The following is a 16,151-nucleotide window of genomic DNA, read 5'->3' on the forward strand; positions in this document are numbered from 1 at the left end:
GGAAAAAAAAAATCTGAATGGAGGCAGGCGATAAAACCACACCGTGGGGGGTCTAACAATGTCAAGACAAGTGAAAGAAAGTGTTGGTGGAACATGGCACTTGGAAAGACTGGTTGGTGCTTCTTAAAATCTGAGACATCAGTGGGCTCAAGTCTGGGATTGGTTGACCATGTCTCAACCTTATACTAGTCCTAAACTAAAAATAACCAATGTCCCCCAAGTCCCCTTCCCTTGTGCTAGAGATGTACATGCACAGGCAGGGCAGGATGAAGGAATGGGTTTTACTGGTGAAGGAGAAATGGGAAGGGAAGATGGGGGCCCGGGGTGAAGGATCAGGTAGGAGATACCCCCAGAGGCTCTTTATAAGGTCAACTTCTGAGAAGAAAACTACTGAGAATCCAAAATTACTAAGGTCGGCCACTTAAAGGCAGACACGTCATAAGAGGTGTTGCTGGGGGCAACCGTGAACTTGCAGTTATGGGCTAGCCTCTACTCATCCTTCAGTCTCCCTGTACCTGGGGCCTCCCCACCATGGATAATCCAAGGAAACTTCACCTTCTCATTTACTGTCTACCAACAAACAGAGGGATCGCCCACAGGGTATTGACCAAAGGAGACCCCCTCCATGACACAAATGTGACAGTATTTGTATAGCATTACACAGGCAAGGACAGGGACACAGTCTCCTGGTCGGTTTCCCAGCCACCACAGAGCTGTACTTACATACTTGGAAGTAAAAATGCCATAAGAGTCTGCAGCTACTTTCCAGGCTCCCTGTAAGAGCTTCTGATTACCAACTGGGTGTCTCAGACCTTTCGGTAACAGGAAAAGATGCATCTTAGGGACTAGACAGAAACATTCCAGGCCCTGGGATCTGGTTTCTAGACCTGCAAAACATTTTTTTTTTAATAGTGGTAAAATATGCAGAGCATAAAATTCACCATTTTAACCATTTTTAAGTGTCAGTTCAGTGGCATTAAGTACATTCGCAGTGTTGTGCACCCATCACCACCATCTGCAAAATGTTTAATCAGACTCTAAAGTGATGATCACAGCAAGGAGTTGATTTCCCTGGGAAGGCCTTTTCTGGCCTTCCTTTGTGACATCTTTCTCTCTTAAACTATAGTAGCTCCCTAAAAGATACCAAAAGTCCTTTTGAGCTGAGCTAGAAATGCCATGGTGGAGTAGTAGTAGTAAACGCTCCTGTGTACCATAGTGACTCCCCGCTTCACTCTCTTTTCAGGCTCCACCATCCCTACCACTTAGCAATGATTTCAGGGCCAATCCAAATCTGAACCAGCTTTATAAATGCCTGTTTCCAAAGATCCCCTCTCCTAAACCTACTCATCCCTTCTGGTTTCCGTGGATGACTGCATACTTAATATCTAAACAAAAAGGAAGAATTGAAAGGTTGAGGGGTAATGGCTTTTCAACCTTAGTGAAGTCAGTTCCATAATGGGAAGGCTTCTAGAGAATGACAGCATGGGGAAATCTCTCTGGTCTGGAGCACCTAGGAAACTGTGAAGAAATAACTTGAGAAAGACTGTTGGGGGGGAACCCAAGAGAGCACAGAGGGACGGAGCAATAGATGGGAAGGGTGATGGGACCTACGTGCTCTTGATTCTCACATCTTGATTATCTTTATCCCCATCTCTGTTCTCTCTTTGGAACACCAGACTCCTAAATATAGTTCCTACTGGACAGTTCCCCTTGTGTGTCCAGTAGGCACCTCCAACTTCATACAGACAAAGCAGAACCTAAATCTCCCTCTCTCAACTCAGTACACGATAAAAATCTGAAAATCATCTTTTGATTATTTTGATTATGGCTGAAACAATCTTAAAAAGGAAAAACAAAGTTAGAAGATAGATCAATGGAATAGAATTGAAAATCCAGAAATAAACTGTCATGGTTTATGGTCAATTGATTTGCAACAAGGGTACCTAGACAATTGAATGGAGGGGAAGGGGGAACGAAAAATCTTTCAACAAATGGTGCTGGGACAAATGGATACACGCATGTAGAATACTGAAGATGGATCTCATTCTTACAGCATATACAAAACTTAACCAAAAATGAATCATAGATTTAAATAGAAGAGCAAAAACTACTAAAAATTCTTAGAAGAAAACAGGAGTAAATCTTTGTGTTTTTTTTTTTTTTTAAGTTTGTTTTCTTACTAATCTCTATACCCAATGTGGAACTTAAACTCACAACCCTGAGATCAAGAGTCATATACTCTTCCAAGTGAGTCAGTCAGGTATCCCAATCTTTGTGCCTAAGAAGGCAAAACCTTCTTAGATACAACACAAAAAACACAAGTGTCAGAAGAAGAAACAGATAATTGGACTTCATTGAAATTAAAAACCTTCAGAGGACACCATCAAGAAAGTGAAAAAGGCAACCTACAAAATAGGAGAAGATATTTGTAAGTCATTTGTCTGACAAGGGACTCGTAGTCAGGATTCATGAATAATCAACAATAACAAGATGATTAAAAAATGGACAAAGGATCTGAAGAGTCATTTATCTAAAGAGGATATGCAAATGGCCAATAAACTCATGTAAAACTAGCCACCAGGCAAAAGCAAACAAAACCACCATGAGATACTACATCACACTTACTAGTTTGGCTATGATGAAAAGGGTGGGCAATAACAACATTCTTTTCTCCAACATCCTTGGTGAGGATGTGGAGAAACTGGAACCTCTCTAGTTTGCTGCTGTAAAATGATGCAGCTGATGTGAAAAAGTTGCTCAGCTCCACAAAAAGTTAAACAGGGTTGCCATATGACTCAGCAATTCTACTCCAAGGTAGATGTCCCAGAGAGCTGAAAACATGTCTATACAAAAACTTGCATATGCATGTTCATAGTAGCATTATTCATAGTAACCCAAAAGTGGAAATAACCCAAACGCTCATCAACTAATGAATGGATAAACAAAATGTATTAAGTATATCCACACAATGAAATATTACTCAGTCATAAAAAGGAACGAAGCAGGAAGGAAATTCTGACACATGCTACAACATGAATGACAAAGTTCTTGAGGATATTGTGGTAAATGAAACAAACCAGTCACAAAAGGACAAATACTGTATAATTCCACTTATATAAGGTACCTGAATCAAATTCATAGAGACCAAGTAGAATAATGGTTACCAGAGGTTGAGAAAAAGGGAGAACAGGAAACTCTTGATGGAAATAGAGTTTAGTTTTGCAAGATGAAGAGTTCTGGAGATTGGTTGCACAACAATGTGAATGTACTTAAAATACTTAAATGTATACTTAAAAATGGTTAAGATGGTCAATTTTATTTTCCCACAATTTAAAAAAAAGGGATAAGTGATACATCCTATAACATGGATGACCTTGAAAACATGCTAAGAAGCCAGGCCACATATCGTATGGTTCCATTTATATGAAATTTCAGAATAGACAAATCTATAGAGTGCAGATTAGTGATTGCCTAGGGCTGGGGGATCTGGGGGAAATGGGGAGTGACAGCTAATGGGCACAGGGTTTCCTATGGGGGTGGCAAAATGTTCTCACAGGGAATGTAGTGATGGTTGTGAACTCTGGGAATATCCTAAAAACCACTGAATTTTTAAATGAGTGAAGCATATGATATGTGAATCATAGCTCAACAAAGCTGTTAAAAATTAAGGTAGGGGGTCACCTGGGTGTCTCAGTTGGTTAGGCATCCAACTCTTGATTTTGGCTCAGGTCATGATCTCACGGTTCATGAGTTCGAGCCCCAAGTAGGGCTCTTGTGCTGACAGTGCAGAGCCTTCTTGGGATTCTCTCTCTCCCTCTTTCTCTGCCCCTCCTCTGCTTACACCTGCTCTTCTCTCTCTCTCTCTCTCTCTCTCTCTCTCTCTCTCTCAAAAATAAACAAACATCTTCTAAAAAAAAATAAGGTAGGAAGACTGAAATTGAATGAGCTCTGCTTCTTTAAAAAAAAATTTTTTTTAACGTTTATTTATTTTTTGAGACAGAGAGAGACAGAGCATGAATGGGGGAGGGTCACAGAGAGAGGGAGACACAGAATCCGAAACAGGCTCCAGGCTCTGAGCGGTCAGCACAGAGCCCGACGCAGGGCTCGAACCCACGGACCATGAGATCATGACCTGAGCCGAAGTCGGACGCTTCACCGACTGAGCCACCCAGGCGCCCCTCTCTGCTTCTTTTTTAAAACTCAATCCTGTTTGGTTCTGTGACCTAACAATATCTCCAGTTCCCGACTGCATTCTCTTAACACACTGTTGCTATGACAGAATAGGGGAGGAGGGTTATTCTCAAACATGAACACAGCTAACTCAATCTGAAGAAGTTGGAAAGAATGTCTGCAGGCTTGAAGGAAAAAAAAAAAAATAACCCAGCAGCAGAGATATATTTGCAGATACTTCAAAAAAAAAAAAAAAGTTGTACTAGGTCAAATGCATTTCTAGAACAACAAAACAAATGAAAACCTTCAATACAAGTGGCTTGCGAAAGGTCTTCAGAGTCTTGATTGCTAACTTAGCATCAAATAGTTTTTCTCACACTGGGGAAGTCCTACAGTGTTTAATCACTTTATAACCTCTTTTGATTTCTTGACAGGAGAATTCGGAAGGTCAAATGTGCATTCCGACCTGCTTCTCATCATTCTGTATTTGGTTATGGTCTGGAGCATTAAAAGATGTTTAAGGGTAGAATAGACTGTACCACAAAAATGATATTAAAAAGGACGGAGTTCAGTCTTGAAGGAAATCCTGTCACATGATACAGTATGGGTGAACCTTGAGGACTTCACAAGAAGACAAATACTGTAGAATTCCACTTATATGAGGTACTGGAGCAGTCAAACTCAGAGACAGAAGGTGGAATCGTAGTTGCCAGGGGGAAGGGGAATGGAGAGTTGCTTAATGGGTAGAGTTGCTTATAATGTTTTCAGCTTTGCAACATGAAAACATTCTGCCGGTCTACTGTACCAATGTGAATATAGGTAACACTATTGAACACTTAAAGATGGTTAAGACGGTAAATTTTAGAGTATGTGTTTTTTTTTACCACAGTTAAAAAAGATTTTTTAAAAGATAGTGTTGAGTTAAAAGCCTTAGTAAAAATTTCATTTTTATTCTGCTATTAAGGAATGACTGACAAGGAAAGAATTTTCAAATTTGATAAAGGAACTTGCTGGCTGTATTTATCTTCACTTTTTACTCCTGCTGGAGTAATGAAAACAGATCACTTTGTTTAATTTTGTGATTATTTTTACTTCCTGGTTCCTGCCTGATTATGCAATGCTGTTGGTTACAAATAGAAAAAGATTTTATGTGCTAGTCTGTTATTTTTATGGCATTTCATTAGGGTGTACTGGCCTGAGAAATGTTTCTACTTATATCAAGTTTTTATGAAAAATTCTAAAAAATTGTAATTTTAGGGCCTGGGCCATTAGTTATCTTCCCTAAGGGCTAGGAGTTGATGCTATTTAATATTTCCAAGCTTATTCTCATTTTAACTTGTTTTACATCATACCAGGTTTCTCTTTCAACCAACTTAAAAGGTCATAGAATATTTCTTGAGTAAATCACAAAATCTTTCATAGAGGTTTTTTTTTTTTCTTTACACTACTCCAAAATGTAATCGTTACTTGGAATGGGTCTCTGACAATTTGATACAAGATAAACTAAAAAGGACAGGCGTTCATTTGCAATCATGTACAATAGGTCAACTCTGAGAATAGCTACTATTCTAAACATATACCATGTGCCTTCCTGAGTTATCATCTCTGCTTTTAAACATAATCACTAGATGCATTTCTAAGCTTGTTAAAGGCACAGTAACATCCATTTTCTATAACTTTACCCTAAGCCTGATGGGACTTCAGTGTTAGATTTATATGATGCCTTTAAAAAAAAATTTTTTTTTAACATTTATTTATTTTTGAGACACAGAGCATGAGTAGGGGAGAAAAGAGAGAGAGAGGGAGACACAGAATTCGAAGCAGGCTCCAGGCTCTGAGCTGTCAGCACAGAGCTCAATGCAGAGCTGGAACCCACAAACTGTGAGACGATGACCTGAGCTGAAGTTGGTTGCTTAACCTATTGAGCCACCTGGGTGCCCCATAAGATACCCTTGAATACTGAGAATGAGGCAGTGGTTAAGATGGCAAAGCCTCCAGGTCACTGGCAATTACTTCTAATTATAAAGCTGCATTGTATTTACTTTATTCTCTGGTTAACCAGGAAGATGATGTGCAGACAGTTGCTGTATACAGTAGGGCCTCCTTAATAGGGCCTGAATGGCAACTATATCTAGCTCCGTAAAAATAAGGAGGAGACACAGTCAGCTTGGAGCCGACTTTCAGTCTTATCCACCACCTTCATACATTACCTTATTTTATCCTTTTAGTTATTCTTTGAAGTTGTCAGAGAAAGCAACTGAAGTCCAAAGAAATTAAGCGATTTATTCAAGGTCACATTCATTCACTTTTCATTCATTCATTATTCACCGATCAAAGTTGCCTGTGTGCGTAACTAGGCACGGGAAATACAACTGTGAACAGAAACTAATCCTGCATTCCATGCTCTTCCCATCCAAAGGAAGAATCAGATAAGGAAACATGATTACCATATGGGACTTGTCTTTGGATGGCTTACCCTGTGTGCTAATCATTTTACTGTTCCCCAGGTGTCCAGCACTCTTTCAGCATGTTCCTATCCTGGCTCACTAATCTCATCTTCTGTTTTGTGCATGTGCGAGTGAGAATAATGGTTATATATATGGGCACACACATAAACATATAATATGAAATGTGTGTTTGTCTTTTAAGGTACAGGATTCCTCTATCTTCCATGCCATTAAAGGACCGTAGAGCTGTCTCCTTTACTAAGAGACCCATTGGCTCCCAGGAAATCTCATCCAGTTTCAGCCCTGGTAGTGACAGTACAGTGTCAAGGAAAGAATGCTAATGATTTTTCCACTAGCTGATCCCAAAAGCTTGGCACAGGAGAGTTCAGTCCACTGAATATTTATATAGCACCTTGATTAAAAGAGCTCAAAGCAATATTCTAAGTAGCTGAATTATAACCTCATTTTGTAAACTGCATATTTTCTTTTAAGTAGTAGTAACGTGGGGCTTAAACTCACAACCCTGAGATCAAGAGTCAGAAGCCTAAAAAACTGAGCCACTCAGACGCCCCATTAGCTGTGTATTTCAAATACAAAAATTAGCTCCTTTACCAACCTCATTATCTGCTAAAAATAATCAAAAGATAAATTTCATAGAAAGGAGGGCCAGAAGAAAAATTGTAAATGGTGATAATCTCTGGGTAGGGGATTATACATGTTTTTAATTATCTGCCGTATTACTCAAAATTTCTACAATTAACACTATGGATTTTTCAATTAGAAAAAATACCACATAATCAATTAAAAACAGGTCATCAAAACTCAACCTCACTCATAAATCTAAAAATACAAATTAATTCTTTCAACTTATCATACTGACAAAGATGTTATAAAGCCAGTATACCTAGTTTAGGCAACAGAATAGCAAACTGGGCTCTGTCATACACAACTGATGGGATTACAAATTATCACCAGTTTTTTGGAGAGTAATCTGGCAATGTCTATCTATCAAAAGTTTAAATGCACATACCTCTGAATACAATAATGCTACTTCTAAGGTTTTTTTTTTTTGTTTGTTTTTTGCCTGACACATATACTTGCATCAGAGTGCAAGACACATATAGAGGGATCTTCAATCAGGAGCGTGTTAATCAAATCGTGCTACATGCATGTAGTGGAACATTGTTTAAGAATTAGATACTTGCAACTGTTAAGAACAACTCTATATGGACATATTATTATAATTTACTCTTTGATGCAAAAAAGCAAATTGCAGGGGCGCCTGGGTGGCTCAGTCGGTTGAGCGTCTGACTTCAGCTCAGGTCATGATTTCACAGCTCGTGAGTTCGAGCTCTGCATCGGGCTCTGTGCTGACAGCTCAGAGCCTGGAGCCTGCTTCAGATTCTGTGTCCCCCCCCCCCCCCCCCCCGCTCATGTGCTCTCTGTCTCTCTCTCTCAAAAACGAATAAACATTTAGAAAATTAAAAAAAAAGCAAGTTGCAGAATGGTGAATATAACCCCCTTTGTACACAGTTTTAAAAGGCTGTAAATACATATATGCGCTTGTGTGCACAATGAAAATGTCAGCAAGAATATTCCAAAAGCTAGCTTTGGAAATACCTCAAAGAAGGGAGAAGACTGAAGTAGGTGAGGGATTTTTGTTTTTTTAAACAAATATTGCTTGATATCATTTGACTTCTGCTACATTGAGCTATATATTCATTTTTAACAGTTTTATTGGGGCATAATTCACATACCACACAAATTCACCAATTTAAAGTGGTTTTTAGTGTAGTCACACAATGTTTCTTAATATATCCACAGAGCCGTACAATCATCAGTGTGCAAAGATGTACACATCCGAAACTCATATAATGTTATATACCAAATTTACCTCAATAAAAAAATTTTGTTGGGAAGATGCTCCAAAAGTGAACTTACTAGTGGCAAAAGAATGTGTGAGACACAATCAGAGAAAGTTTCACATTTATTTAAGAGAGATAGAAAAAATGCAAGTGGGGGAAGAGCAGACAGAGAGGCAGAGAGAGAATCCCAAGCAAGCTCCTTGCTGTCAGCCCTGAGCCCAACATGGGGCTCGAACTCACGAAGCTGTGGCATCATGACCTGAACTGAAATCAAGAAACGGATGCTTAAACAACTAAGCCACCAAGGAGCCCCACAATCGGAGAGAGTTTAAATAGTAATGGAATGGTATGCATAAACAAGGAGAAAAAGATATGAGAACCAAAAAAGTTGGAGAGGGTCAGGGACAGAAAAAAGGTACGATGTTAAAACGAGTTTGAACCAGAAACATACTAGATCTGCCTTCATTAAATAAACACATCTGTATTTTGTAACAAAAAGATCAAGGTAAGATATTTGGGCATGATAAGAAAAAGAAAATAAAGAAACTTAATTTGATGGTACTGCAAATATTTGGGTAAACCAGATTCTATATAAATCTGCAGATAGCTGGATATAAATTCCATCTATGGAAGACACAGATAAAAAGCGTTTAGGGAAATATATTCACTTTGTAGTTGCTAGAAATTTCTCCTGTCTTAGGAAGGCTGACAGTGAGATACTAATTCTCGAGCAATGAATACTTACTGAACATCAATAATGTTCTGATTTGCTTAAGAGTATCTGAGAATATAAGGGGAGCTGGATAGAGAGAAAAGGGCTCCCAAGACATACTGACAGACTTAATAACCACAAACCATACAGGAATATTCTTTTTGGCTCAAAGTTTTGTATGTTTTTAGACGAAGGATGAGAAAACATATTTGAAAGAGATTTTATGAAAACATTCAGCAAAACTCACATTTAATCTCTGTAATATTTAAAATAAAATTACCTTTTCTCTGAGACTTTTCCATCACTAAAATCTTCTTTGAGCACTACAGGTCTTGGGAGTATTTTGTAGGTATCGTCATATTTTCCTTTTTCTTATCTTTAAAAAGCACAGTTCAGAAGTTTTGTGCAGTTGGAGGAGTTTCTGGCAGCAGTAAGAGAAAACTTTATTGCTTATCCTATAAAATCTATTAGTTTGGGTACTATTAACACTTATTTACTTAATTAGGGCAGTGCAGTGACTGTAGCAATTACTTTGGTTCAACATCAATAAAATAATGGAAATGTATACAGGATAGCCACACCCATGGAAAAATCTGTTTTTACTAAGGAATAAATGTCAGATTAAAGATAAAAGTCACCAGTTTTTGAATTAGGAAACTGCAAAGCAAGGCTGGGGCAATAATTTATGACAATTAAAAATTTAAGATCAGTCTGTTATCTGATGGACGGATCATCTAAGTAGTAAGTTTTAAAAATCTGTTGACTGTTCAAAATCACTCACCCTGTGGCTAACAGTTGACATAACTGATTGGATACCAAATCAAGCAACAAGGAATCCTTGAGAACAAGTTATCCTTTGAAGTATTATAAAATGGTTTTTCTATGTCTACGTGTGTGTGTGTGTGTGTGCATGTTAACACATTTTACTGGGCATTCATGTACTGTGTATGCTGGAGACTGTTGCCAACAACATAATCATCTCTATAAATGCTCTGATTGACTATAACATCTTAGGAAACCATATGAAAATAGAAAATGTTACTATCTCTGGTAATATGCCATGTAGGACAATGATAAGACTATAATTCTTATTTATTCATTTGCTTAAAGGTAAAATTGCTTTATCAAACAGGTTACCTAAGTCTTGTCCTGTGACTGTGACAACAAATTAAAAATGGAACTGCTTGAACCTCCAAAATATGCATAATGGTAACTGAAAGAATGTCACTTTAATGACAGTTAAAACCATCCATCTCCGTGGGCTAAATGTAGATACAACTGGAAGCTAGCCTTGGCTTTCAGGCTTGAGGTTAGACTAGTAGGACTTGTATTGTCATCTGGACAGGTGGCAATAACCTTAGCTGTGGATGTCAGAGCCTCCCCAGTCTTCTTTTAGATCTTACATCAAGTTACAATGAACCCTGGCTTTGAAACAAATTTTGAATGCCAGAAAGCAAAGGCGAAGGGTTAACTGCTTGATATTTTTTATTTCTTAGATGCTAAAATATTTTAAAAAGCAAGGCAGCTCAATTTAGATTACAAAAAGGCGCTCTGATGAAAAGCAAATGTGTTCCTGAATGTATTTTGAAATAGATGGTTAGAAAGCTAGCATAGAGTTTGTGGTCTAAATATATCATTCTTTTAGAGGCAGAACATATTGCTGGGGGAAAAATCCTCTATCATAGGGCTTATGGCATATAGTAACTAAAATGTTTTTCCATCCTTTGAATTTTCAATCCTGGGAAATATTATTCAGTAGACCCAGAGAGAAGTCCTAAATTGGAAAAGCAGCTGCATCCAAGGTCATCTCTCTTGTTTCCAAATATATCTTGAAACAAATGCAAGAAGGGCACTTTGCTGAGTGTTATCTGGACATATATAGTTTCAATCAAATTCTTCAAGAAGTGTCAGAATAAAAGTTGAACATTTGTTTGACACTGCAAAGTCACTAGCAAGTGGGTCTCTTTGAGCATGGAGGCTCTGCTTGGTGACTTGGCAATTACTACAACAAAAAACGAGTTCTTTTTCCTACTCTCAAGAAAAAGAAATCAAGTGCAGTTAAACACCAGCTCTGAAATTTTTTCTCACATTTTTTAATATATAGAAAATCATATAAACTTATAAAAATGTCTCTCAACAGAAGTGTAACTTTTACATATACTGCTTCTAAGCTCAGTTCCCTGGAATTATCAAATCTGTTTCACACATCTGAAAATGTTACATGGAACAAAAAAGTGATGATAGAAATGACATAGAGTTGTAACCTGAATCAAAGAATAAAATGCTGAATCTTTGAGTTAGTGTAAAAAATATCTCTCTAAATGCAAAGCAATAAGTAACCGGCTTATTGCCTCTCCTTTGTCATAAAAAAAAAAAAAAATCATGTTACCCATGATAACAGCCTCCCATGGCAGTGACTGTTTGCCACTCTCTACGATGTAGTAAGTCTCTCATTTCATCGAGGGTCTAAGGGAAGCAGGGATATTAACAACTCCCGATTAGCATACACTGATGGACAGAACTTGGAATTTGCACGAACTCAAAACCATCAGCAGTTTGGTTTCCACTGCTTCTCCACCTCCAACTTGTTCCTGATTCCCTCCAGCCTTGTCTGGCTAGTACTTCCGGGCATTCCTTTCTCAGGGCTTCCTCCTCCCCACAAGCTCTTGCTTCCTCCCCGAGTCACATTCTGCCCTTGTGGCCAGAAGAGTTAACTTGTATCTGCATGTCCCTCTCCAGCCTGCCCAAATTGTTCCAGCCCAAAGTGTTTTTTCCTTTGAACGTCCTAGGTCTGTTAACTCTTGATCCCCTTCCAAAAAGCTGAATCAAAACTTTGAGACCCTAAACCCTGAGGAGAGTGTAAGGAAGTCTAATAGCTCTGATTTTCCTAGTGAAAACTTCTTTGATCTCTGAAATATCAAACACTTTCAGAAAGTTCAGAGTGTATCAGTTTGCCCACTGGATAATCCAGTGCTGTAAACTACTTCAACCACTGGTTACGTTTTTCCGTTTTCCATCTTGGTAACTAGACTTCAAGTTCCTTGGAAGGAGAGGCCATGCCTTTTCTCGCTTCATATGCTTGATACAAAGCTGGATGCAGCAAAGGGCCAATGAGCACCTGCTGGTTTCATCCCTGCTGCCCTCTCATGCTCTCCCATTCACCTGTCCAAATCCTTATCTTTCCAGGCCCTGATCATTCCTCCCTCCTTGATCAGACCTCCTTGATCAGACCTCCTTGATTCCTCTTTGATTTCTCTAGATTTCCATTTTGTTTGAACTTCGATAGCGACACAGAATTCAGCACTTGGTTATTAGGTTTTAGTATGTTTGCTGCTGTCTAACATATTGTAGTCCTTTAAAAAAATTAATGTATCGTAGTCCTGTTAATGACAGGGCCGTGTCTGACACATTTATTGTACCTTTTCACAGAGTTTAGCTGGGTGCCCAGCACACAAATTACAGAGCACAAGGGCTTGGCACGTGACAGGAGCTCCTTTCTCTCCCTAATGGGTAACTTTACGAGCCATACTAGACTTCTTGTCACTTCCTGAGCATGTCATTTTCTTTTTTTTTTTTTTTTTTATTTATTTTTGGGACAGAGAGAGACAGAACATGAACGGGGGAGGGACAGAGAGAGAGGGAGACACAGAATCGGAAACAGGCTCCAGGCTCTGAGCCATCAGCCCAGAGCCTGACGCGGGGCTCGAACTCACGGACCGTGAGATCGTGACCTGGCTGAAGTCGGACGCTTAACCGACTGCGCCACCCAGGCGCCCCTGAGCATGTCATTTTCTTAAATGCCTTTACATCTTCCTCCTTTCCCATGGCTATCAAAATCTTAACTCCTCCTTACAAACCCAGCTCAAGTCCTACCTCGGTCCCCTATGTCAGAATTAATCACTTCTTCCTCTGAGCTCCTTGATCTTTTTACATATAAAAGAACTTTTTAATTTTTGCTACAAAATATTAGAGTCTTCTAGACTGTGAGCTCTCTGAAAGCCAAAACCAGATCATGTTCACTTTATATTTTAGCACTTAGCACAATGTCAGGCACCCAGAAGACAATATTTGTATATAAATAAATGAATGAATGAATTTACAATTTCATTCTCCAATTAAGAAAGTAATATCTTGCTAATTTCTTTGATTTAGCTTTGGCATTTTCACAGAGGAGGCAAGAAATGTCTGTAAAACTATTCAGTGGATTTTGGATTTGACCAAATTAAATAAATTTTGTGGTTTTGTTTAATATTGTATTGTATTTCAACTCTTAAGTTGCGTTGCAGCATTGTTCATAAAGAAACTGGAGTCTATCTATATATCCAGCAACAAGAGATATATATGATTTTAACACTTCCACAGAGAAAGAGAAAGATTTAAATTATAACCTATACAGCTTCCATTTGTTCTATGTCTAAATTTCTTTTTGCATTTACTTGACATTCATTTAGCGGAATTCCCACATCTGGTTGGTAGAGTTTATTTTTAAACATTTACTAAAGTTTTTTTTTCCTTAGGCACATAGTAAGTGAACACATTTTTAAAAATTATAAGTTCACATGTATTATAGTTCATTAAATGGACATCAACCTGTCTGCATATACACAGCCAGTATATCCATGGGTCACACTGTAGTACCTACCCACAATAGTGAAGAGCACAGGTTTTGGGCCCTGGCTCTGCCACAGGTATTAGTTGTGTGATATACTGTGGAAGTTTCTCTGTACCTCAGTTTCCTCATCTATTGAATGGGGGTGATAGTACTTACCTCCTAGGGTTGCTGTGAGAGTTACATTCGTTCATACACATAAAGCATTTAGACAGTATCTGGTACATACTGAGGGTCCAAGAATGTGTTAGCTGCTATCATCATCATCATCATCATCATCATCATCATCATGATTACAAAGCTTCAGGGAGTTAATTTGTTCAATCTTGCTTTGCCTAACTGCTGTTTTTTAAAAAAAACTTCCTTCCCAATCTGAGTTTGCTTCATTTTTAGAACCAAGAGACTAATCAGGCGGTGCTCTTTAACAATGAAACAGGCTCCCTCGTGAGGAGTGAGCCGCATTGCGGTTACTCTACTGTGGCTGGAAAGTGGTCTGCTGCAATAGCCGCGGTACTGAGAGAGAGCTCTCGAAGGTCCCGGTTTAATAAATGATTGCACGACTCATTCTGAGGTTCTTTTCAAGCTCCAAAGTTCTATGGCTGTGTGCCACGTGCAGGGTCAAGCGGCAGCCCTGCAGGGAACCTGCTGTTACACTCTGAACCGCGGTGGAAACTACTACTTTCACTGAAAAGCAGAAATCTTTAATCTCCTCCTGAATTCTGAATAGTGAATTTCCATAGCAGTAAACCACGTTTGGTGACTCAAGTTGCTCAGCAATTCTAGAGAGGAAATTGTGAAATTATCCGTGTTTGCCGAGAAAGTACTTCCAGTTTTTGCCAAAAGAGGGAGCATAGGAGCAGAAAGCACGTTTGTCCAAGTCTTTCACAAAACACTTGTTTGGATTCTGTGTTTTGGGTTTTTATTTCTTTTGCAAGGATGGGATGGGACTAAATGATTGCTATAGCCAACTTTCTCTTCTTAATATTGTCTCAAGATGGGACAGTCAAAGATTGAAAATACACAGATAACTTTGAAAGATCCCTCTCTATCCCTCCCAGACAAAGTGTTCACCTCATGCCTGGCTGCCATATACTAAACAGCTTTAATTAAGCTGCTCTCATTAAAAGGAAAGGGAGGAGGAGCGAAGCCAGTGACTCCTCCTGGCTGGAGAAACAATTACAAATTTAATCAAAGTGCCTTTAAAAAAAAATCTCCTGGCTGCCACAGATTGTTTAAAAAAGAAGGATTCGTCGTATACATAATCTAGATCTTACCTTCACTACGACAATGGATAGGTTATTGAAATAACCAAGTTTAATGAAAGTTAATCATCAGGCTGCTTACTTACCCACTCCCTAGGGCTAAACACTCCTGTGTGCCAAACAAGGGGAATGATGTAAGCGCCTAGAACCATTTGTAGAAACAAGTCTTTGATTCATACTCATTAGTCACTAATTTAGGGAAAATGCCTGCATATGACACAGAGGTTTCTAGAAGACACACATCTCCATACGAAGTCATTTTCAACCCAAACTTGATTTTGCCTTTGTAAAGGCAGCTTTGGCAAGTTATCCATTACTGCGTATTTTCAGATTCTATTCAGGAGAATTCAGCAAATTTATACATTTTTAGTTGGAGCAACATATTTGGGCTTTTATTTTACTCCAATTACCAAAAGTGCTCTGCATCATGTTAGCCTAAAACCTTAAGGAATAATCATACTTGGAAAATGACCAGAGCTTAAAATCTTCCAGAAAATTTATATATGTTATATAAACTAATAAGGCAGAATAATACATTTGGATTTGATAGTTTAATGAAATGGCTTCTTTTATTATTGCTGCCCATGGAAATAAATAAAGCAAAATGATAGAAAGTATTAATCTAAAGAGGAAAGTGAAGCGTTTTGTAATTTCTTAAGATCCGGTTTGAGTTCCACAAGCCTTTGAACAATGCTCTCAGACCATTCTGGTACACTCCCTGGACCTGAAAAAGACATGATCTTGTATTCAGTTAATAGACTTATAACAGAAAAGACATTATCCTATTATAAGATGGTTCTTAAAGGACAACCTTTAAAGTTGGATTATTTCCTGAACTAATACAGAAAGCAAGATAAGCGGTGGCCTTTTGGAATTTACAGTTTAGCGAGTCAGTTTCACGCAGCAGCTGGCAGCACCGAGTCTTAGGAGGAGCAAATCCATGAACGCAAAAGCAGATTTCACAGGCTACATTTTTCTCCTTTATTTGGGCCATCATGTGGAAGACAGATTATTTTCCAAAACGATTAAGTACTCTCATCAATTAGCCAGCTAGAGTATTAGTCCTGAAGGAAAAACATAATAAGC

General features: G+C 38.5%; 1 protein-coding gene across 5 annotated transcripts in view; it reads right to left on the minus strand.

The window, feature by feature from the left end:
* Nucleotides 1-13,792: 13,792 nt before the first annotated feature.
* IFT81 (intraflagellar transport 81) overlaps nt 13,793-16,151 on the minus strand; it is a 193,417-nt gene continuing 191,058 nt past the window's right edge. For 4 of the 5 annotated variants that reach the window (XM_049619366.1, XM_049619368.1, XM_049619365.1 and 1 more), the window contains one exon: nt 13,793-15,789. In XM_049619366.1, coding sequence (XP_049475323.1) covers nt 15,688-15,789 — 102 coding nt within the window. In that variant the 3' untranslated portion in view covers nt 13,793-15,687. Of the gene's footprint in view, nt 15,790-15,817; nt 16,130-16,151 lie in introns of those variants that run through there. The other variant, XM_049619370.1, reaches the window with a different exon arrangement.

This window comes from Panthera uncia (genome assembly GCF_023721935.1).
Source record: "Panthera uncia isolate 11264 chromosome D3 unlocalized genomic scaffold, Puncia_PCG_1.0 HiC_scaffold_8, whole genome shotgun sequence".
NCBI classification, from domain to species: domain Eukaryota; kingdom Metazoa; phylum Chordata; class Mammalia; order Carnivora; family Felidae; genus Panthera; species Panthera uncia.